General features: G+C 45.1%; 1 protein-coding gene across 2 annotated transcripts; it reads left to right on the forward strand.

Moving 5' to 3' along the window:
* Nucleotides 1–5379: 5379 nt before the first annotated feature.
* On the forward strand, nucleotides 5380–7849 carry RPLP1 (ribosomal protein lateral stalk subunit P1). 2 transcript variants are annotated; one of them, XM_021694011.2, is made up of 4 exons: nucleotides 5380–5606; nucleotides 6297–6371; nucleotides 7386–7503; nucleotides 7731–7849. In XM_021694011.2, the coding sequence occupies exons 1-4, from the start codon at nucleotides 5535–5537 to the stop codon at nucleotides 7808–7810; spliced, it is 345 nt and encodes a 114-aa protein (XP_021549686.1). In that variant the 5' UTR covers nucleotides 5380–5534; the 3' UTR covers nucleotides 7811–7849. The 2 variants fall into 2 exon arrangements, with proteins under 2 accessions (XP_021549686.1, XP_044774148.1); XM_044918213.1 differs by lacking the exon at nucleotides 6297–6371 and having other exon boundaries at nucleotides 5389–5606.
* The last annotated feature ends 13045 nt before the right edge of the window (nucleotides 7850–20894 follow it).

Here is a 20894-nt window from a genome sequence, read left to right on the forward strand (position 1 = left end):
ATAGGTGAAGAAACAGATCGAGAGGATTAATGACCCCAAAATCATAAATGATGGAGCTGATATTTAAGCCCAAGTCTGAGCCTGACATCAAAGCTTTCAACCACTTAGCTAATGACTGTCTCAGTTTTACAGTTTAAGTAAAAATTTCTTAGCCCTAGATAGTTACTTTTAGTTGATAATTTTGTTTTGTTTTTTTAAGTAAGCTCTATGCCCAGTGTGGGGCTTGAACTCAGGACCCCAAGATCAAGAGTCACGTGCTCTGTGGACTAAGCCAGCCAGGCGCCCCTTACTTGGTAATTTTTGATGTTTTGCAAAACAGGACAGTTGTGTCTTTTCTTACTGGTTTGTGGGATTTTATATAGCTTTTGGGTACTTTGGACCTTGTATCTTCTCCCAATCTGACATTTTTTTTTACTTTGGTTATGGTGGTTTTTTAAAAAAATAAACTTAATTTTTAGAATTATTTTAGTTTTACCAAAAAATTATGATTAGAATTCCCTTACAATCACAGCCAGGTTCCCCTATTATTAACTTATCAATAGGTGTTACAATTAATAAACCAATGTTGATATACTGTTATTTACTAAAGTCCGTATTTTATTTGGAATTCCTTACTTTTCACCTAATGTCTTTTGTCCTTCCCAGGATCCCATCTAGGAAACCATATCACATTTAGTCATTGTGTTTCCTTAGGCTCTTGGCTATAACAGTTTTTTTAGACATTGTTTATGGTTTCTTTTGGCTTGTAGTTTTCAATTTTAATGTAATCAAACCTATGAATCTTTTCCTTTATGTTTTTGTGCCTTAAGAAATTTTTCATATACTCAATAATAATAAATTCCTGTTTTCCTCTAAAATTTTAGAGTTTTTCTTTTCACATTATATATGATGAGGATGGACTTAAAAATATTCTTTCCACATTTCCATATGGATAGAAAATCAATTGTCCCAGTTATGTTTTTTTGAAAAGGTACTCTTCCCCCTAACCACCTCACTTCCCCATTTATAAAGTCATACCTCTGACTTACCAAGTTCCCATATGTATGAGAGTGGATTCCTAGGTTCTCTGTTCTATTGGTCTGTTTATCTACTTGTATATCAATAACATAGTTTTAATTCATTCAGCATGTATTTATTTGAGTGCCCCTATGTGCCAGGCACTGTTTAGGCACAACTGATGTGGTGGCAAACCAAAGTGTGTGCCCTCCATGGAACTGACATTTAAGTAAAGCTTCTATTCCTACTTTAAAACACTGCCTTCATTTTTATTGGTCCTTGAGCCTTCCATGAAAATTTAAGGTCAACTGGTCAAATTGACCCCGTTAGGGTTTTTGAGATGGAATTTGACTAGTGGAATATTGGAATATTCCTATGGAATATTGACTGAAATTATATAATTTGAAGAGAATTACCCACTTTAAGATCTTTTCATCTGTGAATATGGTGTATCACTCTATTTAGGTTGCGTCTGATGTTGTTCCATAAAGTTTGTAATTTTAAAAATAATGATCATGCGGGCGCCTGGGTGGCTCAGTTGGTTAAGAGACTGCCTTCAGCTCAGGTCACGATCCCGGGGTCCTGGGATCGAGTCCCGCATCGGGCTCCCTGCTCTGCGGGGAGCCTGCTTCTCCCTCTCCCACTCCCCCTGCTTGTGTTCCCTCTCTCGCTGTGTCTCTCTCTGTCAAATACATAAATAAAATCTTTAAAAAAAAAATAATAATGATCATGCATAAATTGTTAGATTTACTCCTAGAAACTATATGATTTTTGTTGCTATTGTATGAGGTGTATTTTTTAATACTACATTTTGTAACTGACTTTTGCTGAACACAGAAATGCTGCTGGCTTTTGTGTATTAATCTTGAATCTAGCTACCTTGCTGAACTACTTATTAGGCTGATTTGTTTATGGATTCTCTTGGAACTTCTGGGTAGATAATCATATTATTTATGAATAATGAGAGTTCACAACTTTCCAATTTAATACCTTTTCTCTTTCTTGTCTTATGGAGATGGGTAAATTCTAAAACCATAATTGAAGTAGAAGCAGAGGAAGGACACATCCTTGTTTGTTCCTGGTTTTAAAGAGTAGGTTTTAAGTTTCACCATTAAGTATGATGTTTACTGTAGATTTTTAGCAGATAGCTTATCAGGATATGGAAGTTACTTTTTCTTCCAATTTTCTAAGAGTCTATGTTAATACTTAATTTTATCAAGTGGTTTTTCTGAATCTGTAAGAATTTCATCTAGATTTTCCTCTTTGTTAATAGATTACTTTTAATAGCTTTTATGTTGAACTATCCTTAGTCATGATATACCATATTTCGACACACAGTACTGCATTCAGTTCATTAATCTTTAAGTTTTTCCAGTTTTACTAATTGACGATTTTTGTGTTTATATTCATAAGTGAGAAGAACTTACAATTTACCTTTCTTATATTCTAAGGTTCAGGTTTTACTACTACAGTTATAAAACAATTTGGGGAACAAAACATTGATGTAAAAAGGTCCCTTATTAGTATAGTTTAAGAGAGGCAATATTTTGTTTTACTTTTTGTTGATGTATATTTGCCAGATCAGTTTTTGTTTTGTTTTGTTTTGAAGTACACTAGGGGTGGGAAAGGGGGATGACTATGTTTTAGATGGATTCATTTTGGCTTTGGAAATGTTTGAATTTTTCAATAGCTTTACCTTTTTCCACCCAAAGTCCACTATAATTGCTTCTAGATTTGGATGAAAACTCAAAACAAGTTTTATTTTTAGAAAGCTTGATAGCTTTTAAAGCTTTTTTAAAAGTTTGGGATATTAAGGGGTGCCTGGGTGGCACAGTCAGTTAAGCATCTGACTCTTGGTTTCAGCTCAGGTCATGATCTCAGGGTCCTGGGATCAAGCTCTGTCAGGCTCCCCACTCAGTGGGGAGTCTGCTTGTCTCCCTTTCCCTCTGCCCCTCCCCACACCACCCCGTGTGCTCAGGCACTCTCTGTCTCTCTCCCCCCTCCGAAATAAATAAATAAATCTTAAACACACACACACACACACACACAGATCAATGGCACAGACATAAACCCATTCATATACGGTCAATTAATTTATGACATAAGAATCAAGAATATATAATCAGGAAAGGACAGTCTCCTCAATGAGTGGTGTTGGAAAAACTGGACAGAAACATGCAAAAGAAAGAAAATGGACCACCATCTTACACCATACACAAAAATTAATTCAAATGGAATAAGAACTTGAATGTAAGACCTGGAACATAAAACTCCTAGAAGAAAACATAGGCGGTAAGCTCCCTGACATTGGTCTTGGCAAAGATTTTTTGATCTGACTCCAAAAGCAAAGGCAACACAAACTAAAGTAAACAAGTGGGACTACATTAAACTAAAAACTTCTGGACAGCAAAGGAAATCATCAACAAAATGAAAAGGCAACCTACTGAATAGGAGAAAATTTTTGCAAATTATATATCTGATAAGGGGTTCATAACCAAAATGAATAAAGAACCCCTATAACTCAATATCAACAAAAATTTCATTAAGAATGGGCAAAAGATCTGAATAGATATTTTTCCAAAGACATACAGATGGCCAGCAGGCACATGAAAAAGATGCTCAACATTACCAATCATCAGGGAAATCAATAAAACCACAGTGAGATATCACCTCACAACCGTTAGAAAAGCTGTCATCAAGAAGACAAGAACAGGGGCACCTGGGTGGCTCAGTCGTTAAGCGTCTGCCTTCGCTCAGGTCATGGTCCCAGGGTCCTGGGATCGAGCCCAGCATCGGGCTCCCTGCTCAGCGGGAAGCCTGCTTCTCCCTCTCCCACTCCCCCTGCTTGTGTTCCGTCTCTCGCTGTGTCTCCCTCTGTCAAATAAATAAATAAAATCTTTAAAAAAAAAAAAAAGATGACAAGAACAAGTGGTGGCAAGGATGTGAAGAAAAGGAAACATTTGTGCACTGTTTGTGGGAATATAAATTGGTGCAGGCGCCGTGGAAAACAGTACAGAGGTTCCTCCCCCCAATTAAAAGTAGAACTACCATATGATCAAGCAATTCCACTCTCAGGTATTTATCGGAAGACAACAAAAACACTAATTTGAAAAGATATATTCATTCCGATGTTCACTGCAGCATTATTTACAATAGCCAAGACACAGAAACAACCAAAGTGTCCATCAGTGGATGAATGGATGAAGAAAATGCGACACACACACACACATTATTCAGCTGTAAAAAAGTACAACACCTTGCCATTGGAGACAACATGGATGGACCTTGAGGGCATTACACTAAGCAAAACACGTCAGAGAAAGACAAATGATCTCACTTATATGTGGAATCCAAACAACAAACAAAAATAAACAAACCAAACTCATAGATACAGAGAACAGATTGGTGGTTGCCAGAGGGAGCGGTGGAATGGGTGAAGGGAGTCAAAAGTTACAAACCTGCAGTTTTAAGTCACTAGGTGTAATGTACAACATGGTGACTATAGTTAATAATATTGTGTTTCATATTTAAAAGTTGCTGAGAGTAGACCTTAAAAATGGTTGACATATGTTTTGCAATACACACAAATATCGAATCATTATGCTATACACCAGAAATAAAAATGTTATGTCAATTATACTTCAAAAAAAAAAAAAAAAAGCCCAACTCTCAATATGAATCCAGTTTTATTAAGCTTCAAAGATACAAAACAGCAATGCAGCACCTAGACAGATTACAGTTGCTTCAAGAAGTCTTGAACGTCTTAAGGGTAGTTTCAAGACACTTCCACCCAAACACAGAGTGCCTTAGTTACAAAAAATGAAATTGATATGGAAAGTTCCCCTACATTCCCAATAGATCTTTTATACTTATAATAATAATACTTACCTCTTATGCTGTGTGAAGATTAAATGAATCCTTGTAGAGTGTGGCTCAGTGCCTGGGACACAGTAGGCGCTCCAATGGTACTGCTCTCGTCACGCTGGAAGCTTCTCATTTCCTCCTCCATCACTTAATTCATCCGAGACGCTGTGCTAAGCACCAGAGGCCGCCAGGCTGAAATTGAGCTCCTGCGCTCCAGGTGGTCATAGCCAGCTAGGAGAGGCTGGCGGCGTCATTAAATGTCCAAATAGTGTCACACGGGCTACAGTAGATGGGGTGAAAGCCATTTACTTAGATAACTTTTTCTTAAAAGTATTTTTACTGTTCACGAGTCCTGAGTTTTAGCCTAACCCAAAGAACCCGCAGTTGCAGGAACCACCAACTTTTTGAACGAGCGAGTCGCACTTTGTGCGCAGGCGCCAACAGTGGTCGGGGCGGGCGGTTCTCGCTCCGCCTCTTCCGCCAGGCGCGGGGCACCGATTGGTCCGCGTGACCAGTATAAGAAGCTGCGCGCAGGCGCGGGACCTCCTTTCCTCAGCTGCCGCTAAGGTGCTCGGTCCTTCCGAGGAAGCTAAGGCCGCGTTGGGGTGAGGCCCTCACTTCATCCGGCGACTAGCACCGTGCCCGGCAGCGTCCGCTCAGCACTCGCCAGCACTATGGCCTCCGTCTCGGAGCTCGCCTGCATCTACTCGGCCCTCATCCTGCACGACGATGAGGTGACGGTCACGGTGAGTGCGGGCCCGGGCCGGCGGCGGGGTCGGCCTGAGGGCGGCCGTTTTTCTCCGCGTGCCGGGCCTCCCTGCCAGGCCCTTCCGGCGGGAGCCGCGGCCATCGACATTCGCGGCGGGCGGGCCCACGTGCGGGGCGGCCTGGGGCCCCGGCCACGTGCTGCAGCTTCCTGGGGGACTGGAGTACACTTGGGCTGCGCGTTCCGGCTTTGGAAGCTTGCTTTAGCGAAACTTCCGCGGCGTGTGGGCATCCTCACCCTCACGTAGGTCACTATCCCTCTTTGGTGTGATGGCCTGGAATTCCTGTGGTCCTCCTGGTAGGTCTTGTTGGGCCAGGCTGCGTGATGTGGAGAGCACGTTAGCTTGCTCCACCTCCCGGCCTGTCTCGTAACTTAAAATAGCGGCGTGACTTGGGCAAGTCCCAGCCTGCGAAATGGCAGCGATGGGCTCGCCGCCTTGCAGGGTGCCTGGCACACAGGAGCCGGATGCATTTCACTTGCTCGTGGTAATCGCAAGAGTAAGAAATGGTCGTTTTAAATAAGCATACATGAAATACAGATAGAATATTTGAAATGGTTAAACATGGTTTTGTACACACGATTTGAGTGATTTACTTTCAGTTGCAGTATTTTGGAGACGTTTACGAAAACTACACTTTGCTCTGATGGATTGCTGTTCCATCTTTTTTAGGAGGATAAGATCAATGCCCTCATTAAAGCAGCGGGTGTGAATGTTGAACCTTTCTGGCCTGGCTTGTTTGCAAAGGTAAGGTGGTGGCAGCAAAGTGATTTGTTGGAGAAGCAAATTTGGGGACATTACTGATTTATTAAGTCAGGTGCTCACGTAACACGAAAAAGACTGGAAGGTGCCGTATTCCACTGGACCTTTTTTAAGTTCTATTTCTTCATAGCTCCGTTTCTAGAACCTAATTAAAGTTTATCTTGTCTTTTCCTTCTTGATTTCAATCTGGTTTCTCTTTTCCTTCTGTTCTGAAACCATGACACACACATATATTTGTACATGTATGTATATGTATATATGACATACACACCAAATGACTCCTTAAAAGGGTCACCCAGGGGATACCACCACCCATGCCGTTCCAAGGAGATCCTTCCTTCTGATTTCATGGAAATTGGGTGTAGTGGCCTTTCATTGACCATTTACTATTTGTTGGGATACCTAAAAAGACTAATGAAGACAAGATTCCTACCCAAGGAACTTGGCACTGGCTCCCTTTTCTGTTGTATATGTTACTTAATCTTTGGTAAGTGGCTTTTAGCTTCATCTTCTCAGGTTCTGTCCAAAGACTTGAATGATTGAAAACATTGTGCCTTTAATAAAGTCCCTGGACTTAGCAGTGTGAAAAATTGAATTCACTGTTAAGAAATTTGGAACTGTGGAAAGAATCCTGGTTTGAGTGTTTAAGGAAGCTTGAGTTTTTTGCCAACAACTTAAGCCAGCTTTTGTGGGCCAGTTTCTCATCTATAAAAGGAAGGAATTCAGTTAGTTATTCTGCCTTGCTACTTAAGTATGGCAATGCAATACTCAAGATTTAAAGCTTGAGTACTTTTGTGTGTGTGATTAATTTTTAACATAGCTGTGTGGCCCTATCTGTGTCTAATCCAAGCAGAAGACAAAATGTCACTGGCAGACTCCAGCAAAGAAGGAAGAACAGTAATAGTGTTGGGAATTGCTTACTGTCAGTTCAAAAGGGGGTTGGTACCATAACAAAAGGCCAGAACTGAGTGTGATCTGTTGTATGCACGTGTGTTGCAGGCCCTGGCCAACGTCAACATTGGGAGCCTCATCTGCAATGTAGGAGCTGGTGGACCTGCCCCAGCAGCTGGCGCTGCGCCAGCTGGAGGTCCTGCTCCTTCCACTGCTGCTGCCCCAGGTAGACCTTTTTTTTTTTTTTTTTGGTATTGGAGGGAGGAGTGGAGATGAAGAGCAATGTTGCCTATAATACTTAATTTGCTAAGAGTAGATGATGTGTAGAAATCCTAAACTCAGGGACATAGTTGGAAAGAAGGCTAGGGTATTTTTAACCATGTAAGTTGAAGGGCCTGGAGCTCTTTGGAGTTTAAAATATTGAGCAAGTGTGATTGACTTTCTGTTTTTTAGCTGAGGAGAAGAAAGTGGAAGCAAAGAAGGAAGAATCTGAGGAGTCTGATGATGACATGGGCTTTGGTCTTTTTGACTAAACCTCTTCTATAAGCTGCTCAATAAAAAGCTGAACTCTTGGTTGCTGTTGGTTTTGCCATTTATTTGGGGATGTACTATGTATGGATGATCTCCCTTCTGCAACACTGGTTTTCAGCCTTTTCTGGTATGACACCAGCTGAGTTTTTTCCCCCTGCCACCATCTCATGGTGAGAAATAGTACACCAGCCACATGCTGTACCAAGAATGTACCTAATAATTGCATCTAGAACTGCATGGAGAGGTGGGAGAAGGATCAGAGCAAATGCCTTGTCGGGGTCACCTGTGTGAGTTCACGATGACAGGGTTTGTCCCCTTGACAGGAATAAGAGGCAGCGGTGGTGGTATAATCAAGGCCTCTTAAAAATCCCAAGTAGAATCCTGGCTACAAATTTTTGAGCTGTGCTGAGCCATCAGAGGTAGAATACTGCTATGTCCCTGGGCTTATAATTCAGCAATACTGAAGGAGTGGTGTAAACTCAGGTTTGATGGGGCACCTAGGTGGCTTAGTTAAGCGTCTGCCTTGGGCTCAGGTCATGGTCTTAGGGTCCCGGGACTGAGCCCCACATCGGGCTCCCTGCTCTGCGGCAAGTCTGCTGCTCCCTCTCCCTCTGATCTCTCGCTCTCTCAAAAATCAGGTTTGGGTCCTTATTTACACAAAGGCTGAAACCAAAATTCAAACCTGTATTTGCCACTAACAAAGTAGGGTTTGGGGAAGGGGGCAGGCTGAGCACTGGTGTGGAGACTAGTTCACTTCAAAATGCCAGGGGACCCTAAGATTTGGATTTATAAAATATGATTACTTTGTCTTCAGAGCATCTGTTAGGTGCCAGGCACCTGGACATCTTGCCCTTTGCTCTGTCTCCATTTAATAGAGGAGATCAGGGGTTGGTGAAAAGCAGGATTCCTAGCCCCAGCTGTCCAGTGTATAAGACCATTAGTGTTAAGTTTTAGAACCACATGGGTTAATGGCTGGTGTACCTTAACAGAATTGAACAACCCTACATTATGGACGTCGGTGCATTTTTGGGAATGTTTAAAGTAGTACTTAAAAGATAGCAAAAATCTCAAAGTTCCATCAATCAGAAAACAAATGATCCTAAATTATCAGCCCTGAAAATGAGCTCTGGGTATAGAGGAATTATTAAAAGTAAGGTTAGATAAAGAACAAGTCCTGGTAAACTGCATACAGCACACTACCCTTTTCCTAAAGCTCAAAAATAAGATGGATTAGACAAGAAAGCTAAGGGATGATCAATTTAGGACCTTGAAGTGCAATGAATAGTAGTACATATATGTTACTGTCATTCAAATTTTGGAGTTCTCATGTATTAGAGATGAGTCCTTTGTGCACGTGAGGAAAGGGTCATAAAGCGATTGTGAGGCCCTTAGCTGGTTTAGTAGAGCATGCAACTCTGACCTTGGGGTCATGAGTTCAAGCCCGGCTGGTGAAGAGCTTACCTAAAGCTTGATATACGCCCACATTTAAGTGTTTTTCCTCCTTATCTTCATCCATCAGCTAACAGCCAATGCTGTGCTGATCTCTAGCGTGTCCTGTCATTCTGCACAACAATCCCATGGTAACCCCATGTCACAGATGGGTCAGTGGGAGCTCAGAGGTTAACATGAGGTAAAGACTAGTAAATGGGTAGAAGGATTCAGACCAGGCTCTGCTAAGCCTGCTCTTAGCATCTTTCCCCATGCCGCTGCTCCCTTTTCCCCTCCTGCATCAGTTTACTCATCTATAACGATAGGCCTGCCTCACTGGGTTTTAGACAGTTCTGAGATAACAGGAATTCCTTGCAGTCGGTGAGCACTTAAGTGTGAGGAGGGAATATGGACACTTCACTTGGCCAAGGAAATATTTTGAACAGATTAAAAAGAACACTTAACTAGAAGATAAAGGAAAACAGCATCTAGAACAGCTGAAAATTAAGTGGTAAATTGGGATATAAATACCAAGTTCGGTTACCCAAACTATACAGTGACAAATGTTCACTATAGCAAGACTCAAGTGTTAACATGGCCTCATGGGTGGGCCCAGCTTTTGAAAAGAAATCTTTTAACGTAGTAAAAAATCTAAATAGAGCTAAAACCTTTCCAAAGAATGATCTGATAAAGTAGGAGACCCACTTATACATGTAGAAATGCTAACCTTTTATTCATTTGATACTGAATTAAAAAGTCTGTCCAGTTCCACTCCCCTTTTAGTTCTCCTGACCCTTTATTTCTTCTTTGCAAAATGGGAATATCTAGTTTATATTGGGGAATGAACTTGCCCATCAATGCTCGCTGGTATGTAGATGCCATTTCCCTTCTGTGTAAGGTACGAAGAACACAGTTCTGAGAATCCCTAGGTCCAGCAAGCCTAAGCCTTGTGCTCTTCAGACCTCTCCCTGCCAGTCCTTTGCAATCAGGCAGCAAGTTTGGTTTCTCATGACTGGTTTTGCGCTACTGATTGTTCACCAAACATACTCTCTACTTTGTTTAATAAGTTCCATTGTTCCTAAGATTCTGTTCAACTCACTCCTGTGGCGGCCACAAGGAAAGCATACCCAGGTCCGTGGCTGGCTCACTCACTCCTTTTATAATCTTGCATTAGCAAGAAGCCAGGATTAGGTGTAGGGGAGAATTTTAGGAACAGACTTGCTGACAAACCATCTAAGAACAACAATTTTTAAAAAAATCCATATTGTCACTGAATGTGTTACACAATGGGATAAAAAAAAATCCAAAGCTCCTGTCAACAGTTTTACTCTTTTTTTTTTTTCTTCTTTCTTCTAAAAATGAGAGAACCACACATGAAATTCTAAAACCACCTTTTGGAAAAGAGAAACACTCTAATTAAAATGAAAGAATTCAAAATATTTATGCAACAAAACAACTTGGTATATTGCTACAAATTCAAATAAAATATGTCGAATCCTTTCTCCCCATAATTTGAAGGAGCATATTCAGTAAAATTCTGAGGGAACAACGTGAGCCAGGTGCCTATGGGTTTGGTTGCATAGTGCTTTATAATTTAGAAATAACTTTCACGGGTTTTCCCATTCTGAACTTGACCATGTCAAGAGCACGGAATTTGCCCTAGTCACACACCAGACTGGTGCTCAGAGTCTGAGTGCCTGCCAGGTTTGCACAGCTAATGGAAGGCAAAGCTGGGCCTGCCACCTCTGTTGTCTCCAGTATTTCTACCACGACACAGCGTCCCCTCCATATGTGCACTTTTGTAAGGTTCGGTGGTGAGCCTTTGATTTTTTTCTGTCACCGTACAAGCCTCTTCTCCATCTTCTTATCTTTGCAAAGAAGCCTGGATAATTCAGCTCGAGGTAGAATGGGCCACTTTCAAGAGAGCGTTGGTATTTTTAGTTCTTCTGAAGCAGCCAGGAGATGCCCCTCAGAGTCAGATTGCAGAGGCCACACAGCCTGCATCACGAACCTGAGCTGTTAGGTCTGATTGAACAATCTTCCAGAACACTTATATCAGGACACGGGGTCAGGGGCCATTGCGTATTTTCACAGGATTGCTCAAATAGGGGCTTCCAAAGAACCCTCCAACTTCTATTCCATTTAACCCACCAGAGCTTCCACTCCTCTGGCTTGTATACTTTGAGGGTTATTAGGACATCCAATTACAATGAAAAAAAAATGTGCATGTTTCACCTTTCATATCTTCGCACTTGCTATTCCCCACTATCGCCAGGCCACTGACCACCTACCCCAGTTAATTCTATTCCTTCAAGCCTTCAGAAGCCCACCCCAGGCTGTATTAAGTTCTCTGCTGAAAGTTCCCTGTCTTAGCTGCTTAGAGTAGATGTGTAATTAGGCGTTTGTGAGAGTTTGTTCAGTATCTTTCTCCTCCATACAGTAAGCTTGGGGGTTGGGGCTGTGTTGCTCACCTGTATCCCCAATACTTATCACAATGTCTGGCTCATTGTTGGTGTTCAGTATGCATTCATCCCATTGTCCAACCCTCTCCTTTTACACGTGAGGAATTCGGGGCCCAGAGCGGAGGAGGACCTTGCTCAGCAGCAGGGAATGGGACAGTCAGAACTGGAACCCAAGTCTCTGGACCAGCGAATGGTCTTATCATTGTAGCAGGCCGTACAGGGGCACAAAACCAGGCCTGCCCCCACCGCAAGCTTCATTCATTCATTCATTCCCCACTTAATACGCACCTTCCAGGTTGCCAGGTACAGGTGTGGGCGGTCAGGGCCCGAGGTGGGAACCCGCGGGACCCGGCTCCGTGAACGGAAAGCAGGGGCGTCCGGAGATTTCACCAGCTGAGGCCCGAGCCAGGCTTCAGTGCCGAACCGGGAATTCTCAGCGGGTGAGGCAGCAGAAGCAAAGGTGTGGCGCCCCGGAGCCCGCAAACTGCCTTCCGGACACAGTGACCTGTCACCTTCCCTGTCACGTCCACGTCGTCTAGGATGACGGAGAAGGTGCACGAGCTTGGAGACGGAGGGCAGGCAGCTGGATGAAGGGTCCTCTGCTCGCCTCGGCTTCACGTATCGGGGAAAAAAGGTCTTCAACCCGCGCAGGTGCCTGAGAATCGTGCGCCCGCCCTCGAGCTTTTATAGGCCGCTGTTCGCCAATCAACGTCCGTGCTGGGAGGGCGGGGCGAGAGGCGGGGCTAAAGGCCGAGTGTGGGCGAGGGAAGCCGAACTTCTCAATTGCACCGAGGCCCATTGTCCGTTAGGGACGCGCGCGCGGGTCCGTGGAGCCTTTTGCGCATGCTCATTAACATGGTCCCGCAAGAACTAGCTTTTTTTTTTTTTAATTTTTTTTTAAAGATTTTATTTATTTATTTGACAGAGAGAGACACACCGAAAGAGGGAACACAAACAGGGGGAGTGGGAGAGGGAGAAGCAGTCCCCCCCACTGAGCTGGGAGCCCGATGCTGGGCTCGATCCCAGGACCCTGGGATCATGACCTGAGCTGAAAGCAGACGCTTAACGACTGAGCCACCCAGGTTTAGGGGAGGCTTCCCGGCTCCGGCGTTGGTTGGTGAACTAAAGCAACTAGTCCGTTGTGAAACCCCCCTGCGGGGAGATTCCGGAACTTTCGCTAACCAGCAGGAATGGGGCATATTTGTAAACTGGGAATAATGTCCCAGGGCTGGTTTTCGACGGAAGGGGCGGTTGGACATTAGTGGTTAATATGACCCCAACTAGTTCCCTGTTTTACTTTAGGGAAGTGGGTACTGACTCTTCCCAGCACCTTCATTTCCAGAAAGCATTTTCACCCAGGGAAAGAAGTGAGATTTGCTCTGCTTTTGGCTGCTCATCATCCAGCTGAGTCACCTGGGAAGCTGTTAAACAAAACAAAACACCCGAATGAAACAAACAGCAACAACTACCCAGTTTCCTGGGCCCCTGCACACTTCACAGGCCGAGGAACCGAAACCTGGGGGGCGGGCGAAGGGGGACGGGGAATCTGCGTTTTCAGCCACGCTCTGCAAGAGTCTGACGGTTAGCGTTGGGAACTCCTGGTTTAGGGCAAAGCCAGCTGCTCACGCGGTGCCTGACAAGTACAGGGTGCATAATAAACACGGTCTGAAAGAATGACTGAGTTAGTAACTGTCTTCAAATATTAAAGGAAGGTTTAACAGTTGGATAATAAACCGCGTTGACCACACTTGGAAAATGGACTGTTGGTTGGAGTGTAAATTACTACCACTTTTTTTTTTTAAGATTTTATTTATTTATTTGAGAGAGAGAATGAGAGAGAGAGCACATGAGAGGGGGGAGGGCCAGAGGGAGAAGCAGGCTCCCCGCCGAGCAGGGAGCCCGATGCGGGACTCGATCCAGGGACTCCAGGATCATGACCTGAGCCGAAGGCAGTCGCTTAACCAACTGAGCCACCCAGGCACCCTAAATTACTACCACTTTTTAAGGAGGGTGATTGGGTTCCATCTCTCAGAATTAAAAGTACTCTTTCATCCAGGAATTTCACTTGTAGAAATCCACCCAAAAGTGCACGTACAATTTCAATGAAGCATTTTTGTAAGAGAGAAGAAAATTGCATGTGAGGAAGCTTTCATGTGGCTATTAACAGGAGTGCTGTTATTGAATGATATCTAGAATATGGTGTTAAATGAAACAAGCAAGTTGAAGACCAGTATACGTAATATGACCCTGAAAGATTCACATGCATGTGTTTGTGTGTGTAAAGGAAATTCTGGAAGGGTTAAAGAAAAACACAAAACAAGTAAAAGGTAAAAGATTACCTCTGAGGAGAAGGGTTGGGAGGATGGGAGTGAGATTTTTCCATTTCAGTTTATCCATTCCATATTGCTTGGATTTTTAAAAACCACAACCACGTATTACTTTTAATAGCCTTTAAGTCTGGTTTGGTAATGGCATTGTCATCTCCGGCACTGGTTAGCCAATTAAAGCAACTAATCTATTGTTACACCTCTGCATCAAGAGATTCTAGCACTTGCTGTTAACCAGCAGGAATGGGATGGGGCATATTTGTAAATTAGGAGTAATGACCCATTCCTGGGCTGGTTTTTTTGAGAGGGGGTGGTTGGGGAGCAACAGTTAACACTATCGTTAATTTTTTCAAAAAGTGAAGGGGCTTCAATATAGAAGAAAAACTGAACTTGGGGCGCCTGGGTGTCTCAGTTGGTTAAGCATCTGCCTTCAGCTCAGGTCCCTGGGATCGAGCCCCGCATCGGGCTCCCTGCTCAGTGGGGAGTCTGCTTCTCCCTCCCCCTCTGCCTGCCACTCCCCCTGCTTGTGCTCTCTCTGTGTGTCAAATAAATAAATAAATAAATAAACCTTAAAAAAAAAAGGAAGGAAAACTGAATTTATTTTATGTAGCTCTGGAGGGAAGAACTCTGACCAACTGGGAGACAGTTTTAGCTCAAAATAAGAAAAGTAAGGAAAAACTTTGCTGGCCATTAGCCTGAGGCTGGGATGGGGAATACAATGTCTGCTTCTGGGAGGAGTGTGGACTAGATGTCTCTTGCAGCTCTAAGATACCACAGGTCTTTAAGGAGGTAGGTTAAATGCTCTCTGTCACACTACCTGGATTAACTCAAATCCCACTCTGCCACTGAATAGGGCTGTGTGACTTTAGGCTAGTCGTCTAAACCCTGGGTGCCTCAGTTTCCTCACTTACATGATAAGGATAATGATGACACCTACCTCATCGAATTTTTGTAGAATTACGTGATATGGTACATGTAAGACAGTCAGCACAGTTCCTGTTAAAAAAATGTTCGTATTTCTTTGCTGTTTTGTATGACGGATCGACACTTAAAAAGTTAAAAAGAGAATCACAGAAAACATTTCTACTATTGGAGGGGCTATTTTATTTTTCCACCCTTAAATATTTGTGGAAATAACCAGATATGGGATTTTCAGGATTAATGGATTTAGTGGATTGGTAGAATTGCATATATGCTGGATGGCTTTGCTTACGAAGGGAATTTTTTGGAAGTTTGTTTTCCAGATGCTGGCTCAGTGCTGCCCCACAGTGGCCAATCATCCGACTGGCTACTTAGATAGGTTGGCTTTTTCTCACCAGAGCACGCCTGGGCTGGGTGGGGTGTGTGAGTCAAGCCGGCTGGGGTGGTGGGCTGTTGGCCCAAGGGTGAGCAAGTGAGTCCCCACCTCAGGAAGGAGAGGCTTGTTTGTATGCCCACCAGTGACTCCGCCAAGAGGAAACCAAGTGCACTTTATTTAATATGGTCATGCCTCCTGTGTAATTTACTTAGAACATTTGACTTTTCTTCTTAACTTGCTCAAGTTCATTTCTTGTCGAAAAAGAAGCATGTTGCTGAGCTGCTGTGCTATCTGGCGTGCCCTTGGCTTTCCTCCAAGGTTGTTGGAAGAAACAGCCACATGAAAACCACTTCTGCTTTTGCCATAAAACTTGTGGAGGCTGTTTTGTTGTTACAAGGTCTCATGTGAAAATTCTTTTAAAAATTTAGGGCCAAGAGAAAGTTTGTATCCTCTGAGGAATTGGTAGCCATGCCTCTTTTATCATAACAAGAGCTCTGTGACTTACCACGCTTGCCCCTCCGTCTCAGCTACTGAAGAACAGTGCCAGGCTGGATGCCTATTCTCAGCAGTTAAATTGACCCAAGATGGGTAATGTTTCCTCCTTGTTTACTTGGTGCTAATTAAAAAAAAATTTTTGTGTGTGGCTCTTTTAATGATTTCGCTGCATATTTATACTTTGATCTACGCTCTTTTATTCTTTCAAGAAAGAGGGAAGGAATCCATAAATTAAATGGAAAGTGGAATATTTGAGGGGTTCTTTTTGGTGAAAAGCTATTTGAGATGATTTTAAGTCAGTGGTTGCACTTGGGTTTTTGAGACTAACAAGTTTATGGGTCAAAGATGTCAGACCGTAATGTGTTTTTACTTGGGAAAATGGGAAGCTCATGTAAATAAGGTCAAGAAGGAAGTGGTAAGTTGTGAGCTAAAGATCAGCCCCTATTAAGGATCATTTCCTTATCCACTACCACCAAGGATAATATTGAGACAGAAAGCTGGTAGCCCATTTGGACCAAAAACATCTTTCCCACTGCCTTCTGACGAGCCACCATTAGGGCTACCTTTCATTGTAATCGTGTTTAAAAATAAAAAATGGAGGGGCGCCTGGGTGGCTCAGTTGGTTAAGCGACTGCCTTCGGCTCAGGTCATGATCCTGGAGTCCTGGGATCGAGTCCCACATCGGATTCCCTGCTCGGCGGGGGGTCTGCTTCTCCCTCTGACCCTCTTCCCTCTTGTGCTCTCTGTCTCTCATTCTCTCTCTCTCAAATAAATAAATAAAATCTTAAAAAAAAAAAAAATGGTCCTGGGAAGGTTAAGACATTAGTTCCTTGACATCTCTGAGCAAAGGAGATGCATCTCTAGGTTCTACTTTGAGTCTTGGTTTCTGCCTCCTTCCCAAGAGAGGTGGCTCCTTGAAGGATCAGAGGCTGTTGGGGAGAGAGGTCTGTTCTGCTTGAAGGGGCTGTGTGACATTAGATAAGCCCCCTGACCTCACGGCCCCCCTTGAAGATGTCTCTACAGCGTCCGCCAGTGGAGTCACCTACCAGCCCTCCGGGCGCACCCAGCTCCTTGCTCTGTTTGCTCTCAAGGAAAGCCTTCCTTCTGTTTACTCAGCAAAGATTCTTTTAAGACAGGCTAAGCACACGGTTTACTCTGCTAACAAGCTTTGGCATTTATTGTGAGGACCTGTGTTGACTTATTCTTGAGTCGTCATTGACATTCACTGGGAAATGTCAATGCAAACACAAGGAGACATCCTGGAGGCCTGCAGGCCTGACAAAGTGCTCCGGAAAGGGCCATCCTTCCTGTTTTGGTTAGAACCACCTTGAGAGTTAAAAATCACAATAATATACCCACCACAAGAGATTCTAATGATCTCCTTTTAGTTTTTAGGTTCGATATCTGAACACTTTTGTTAGGGGTCTCTAGAAAGCTTCCTGTGTTGATTCTGGACCAGCCTCTTTCTGGGCCAGCCACTTGGTGGGCCCCCTGCCAAGAGCCCAGTCCTGAGCCTGCTGGGGACCATGGCACGGCTGCAGAGCGCCTTCAGCTGTGGGTTCAAGGACAGCTCGGCCTCCACGTGGTTGCGTCATCTTGGGACAGTCATTTCTTCTCTCTGGCTCTGAGTTTTCTTATCTGTAGGGTGAGGGGAAGTGGCCTACGGACGCATCGCCGCAGCTAGACTGGGCCCCAGGCCTGAGTGCAAGGCCCTAAGAATGCTCAAAATGTTTGTTTTGAATGAAGGGATGAATAAGCTACACCAGCTGATCTCTTGGGTCTTGCTCTGACGTCTTGGGCCTGAATGCTTCCAAAAGCAGGCTCAGCTTGAGTCATAGTCTGACAAGATCTGCTAACAGGGTCACTGGAGACAGCCACAAACCCCCAACGTCTGGATCAATCTGGCCCTGCGCCTGCCAAGTGATCTCACCTGCCTCAGCCTCTCGTCTTGCCCCGGCTCCCCATCCAAGCTGATGCTTGTAAAGGAAACATCTTTTTAGGTGAGGGGACTGTGTATTTGGTTTGTCTTTGTTGCCTGGAAACTGTTGACATCCCGAGACATTCTGTTGCCTTCACTGGGTAATGAAAAATTGATGACTTTTTTCTCTGTCAACAAACTCACAGCCTGTTCACCTTGACTGGGAATGGGTGGGAAGCTGGCTCCTTGCTCCGTGGCTGTTTGCTCTCTTTCAAGCGGGGCCCGAGAGTGGTGGTGGGGTGGTGGTGGTGGGGGGGTTGGTGACAAGATGAGTGTGGCTGTGTGTGGTCACTAGCTAACGTGGAAAGAGCTGTTTTCCCCTCCCTCAAGTGCTGCTTCAGTTCCAGCAAATGCCTCTGCCCAGCTGATCCGCCACACCTCTGCCCTCCAAGGTACTGCCCAGAAGCCGGGTCTGGTCTCCCTGGCCCTGGATCACCCTTGTCCTCAAGGAGCCCTGGGGACAGCCTGTAATGCACAACCAATGCATTTCCATTCCACTCTGCTTCCTCCTCCTGGCTGTGCATTAGCCTTGCTGCGCTCCCCGCCCTCCCCTGCCGAGTGCAGGCGGTAGATCTTCCAGGACAAGCACAGCATGTTAGATTTAGAAGGGACCTCAGAGACAATCCGATCCCCTCATTTTTTTATTATTATTATTTTTTAAAGACTTTACTTATTTGACAGAGAGAGACACAGCGAGAGAGAGAGCACAAGCAGGGGGAGTGGGAGAGGGAGAAGCAGGCTTCCCGCTGAGCAGGGAGCCCGATGTGGGGCTCGATCCCAGGACCCTGGGATCATGACCTGAGCTGAAGGCAGACGCTTAACCGACTGAGCCACCCAGGCGCCCCTGGATCCCCTCATTTTTAACATTTGTGGAAGAGGAAACTCAGAGTGGGGAGGTGATTTGGACTAGAAACCAGGGCATCCACCATCCTGGTCTAACATCAGACCTCCACCCCCCAACCTCCCAGCTTGTTAGAGGATAGAGCTATTTCCAGAGGTTTCCTTGGCTCAGAAAGGCTCACCTTCCTGCTTACAGATGGGGAGGGCAGAGTCCAGGGCCTGGCTTCTGCACACCCTCTTTGGGACGCTGTCCCTGGGGCTCTCTTAGGCCGAGGCTACTCCTTCTTTCCCAACTGTAGGTGTAGAGCTGTCCCCCAAGTTAGCAGCAGCTAACAGTGTTAGCAGTCTCCGAATGGCACAGGAACCCTTGCTGTCTGCTGAGGCAGTGCCTCAGGGGGTGGATTCCTTTTAGCTAGCCATCCATCTTGGGCCGGCCTTGCCCAGTGGCCCTTTGGACCAGTGCTACTCAAACTGAGATCCCTGGGCCCATGCTGGCTCACAGACCATTGTCACCTGAAGACAGGCCCAGGAAATTCTTAGAGAACTGAGAACTTGAGAGTCACATTGAGAAGCTTTTATAGAAATTTGACATGGCTGCCTGTAATATTTAAGCCGCATTTCATTTTTTCCCCTAATTCATTTGTATTGCATCTTACAAAAAGTCTTAGTCTGCGACAGACTGGAAGTTAAAAAAAAAAAAAACCACAATGACAACCTGGTCCTTCTTCACAGATGGCTTGTCAGAAGCCTGCTCCTGACCCCCTTTACCTGCCTGCACTGGGGTGATCCCCTAGCAAGGCCGTCTCATGAAGTTCTCTGTTGGGGCAGCAGGGGGCGCCAGAGACATAGATAATCTGTCCTTCCCCAAGCAAGAACATTTCATTCTGGGAGTATCCTCCATTTGACACCTTCTGGATGCTGGGACACGGGAGAAAGGAAGGCTTTCCTCTTCTCCTTGTTTTGCTTCAGCCAAGAGCAAAGTCACCCGGAGGAACATCTAGGAAGGATGCCCACACGGAGATGGCAGGAGAGTGAGGATTGCTGCCAGAGACTTTCTTCCTGGGGAAAGTGCAGCTCTATGACTCGGGCGTGTAGCACAGGGCATGGAGTCAGGCTACTTGGGTTCAAATCCTGCCTTCTCCTCTTGGTTGTTGTGAGGACTCAGGAAAGACACTCAAAGTCTCGGAAAGTGCAGTTTCTTCAAGTGTCAAGGGGCCGTATTAATGGTTCCTACCCCACAGGGCTCTTGGGAGATTAAAAAAGATGATCCGCGTGAAGCACTCAGTACTGTGCCTGGCCCATATAGATACCCAGCAAATGTGTTTATTAGTGTGACGATCCCTCATGCCTGTTCTCTCGAGGTTCCTGTGAAGTTGGGAACCCCTCCTTTCCGGATGGGCAAATGGAGGACAGGCAGGCCCTTTTCCTCCAGTCCTTCTGACCACTGGACCCTGTAACACCGAGAGATTTGGCTCAGCCCCCACCTCCTCCAGGAAGTCTGCCAAGATGGATGCAAGCCCAGGAGTCTTCCCACTGTGGCCTTATTCTTCTAATTACTAATTTTTCTAATTTCTTCCTCCTTCGCATCTGCACAGCCCCATGCCAAGTCTGCACATTTCATAGTGTATAAGGCATCTTGCCCCTGGACGACACTGTGACATGGTGGTTATGAGCCGGGCGTCTGGAGCCAGGCTGCTTGGGTTGGAATCCTGGCTCCAGATACTGCCAGCTGTGTGACTTCAGGCAACTTGCCTGACTCCTCTGAGCCTCGATTTCCTTATCCCACCTCGTGTATTACCGTGATGATTGAATGAGGTAATGCGGGTGAAGGCCAGGTACCCAAGAAACATCAGGAGATGAGGAAGCTGAGGCTCAGGAAGGGGAGGAGCTCAGTATGGGGTGCTGGAGGGAAGTAGGCAATTCTGTCTCCCGTTGGCAGATGAGGGAACCGAGACTCGGTTTACACACGTCTGCAGGAATGTGAAGAGCTGGAGTGGGGTCGCTCACCTCCAGTGTGTGGAGGCTCCTCTTGCCTGCTCTGTGATGGGAGGGTGGCAAACTAGAGGGATTTGGGGCCCCGGGGCCGACCTCAGCATCCAGAAACAAACATGCATATTTTCTCTCTGCTTTGCTCCAGGCCCCTGGAGGACCTTTAAGAGGATAGGGAACCCCCAGAGCCTCTGTTAGCAGGTGGCCCTTTGGCAGTAAGAGATTCTTGCAGAAGAGAGTGGGAGTGAGCAGCAGGGGGCGCTGTGACAC

The sequence above is a fragment of the Neomonachus schauinslandi genome, chromosome 9, assembly GCF_002201575.2.
Source record: "Neomonachus schauinslandi chromosome 9, ASM220157v2, whole genome shotgun sequence".
In the NCBI taxonomy this organism is placed as follows: domain Eukaryota; kingdom Metazoa; phylum Chordata; class Mammalia; order Carnivora; family Phocidae; genus Neomonachus; species Neomonachus schauinslandi.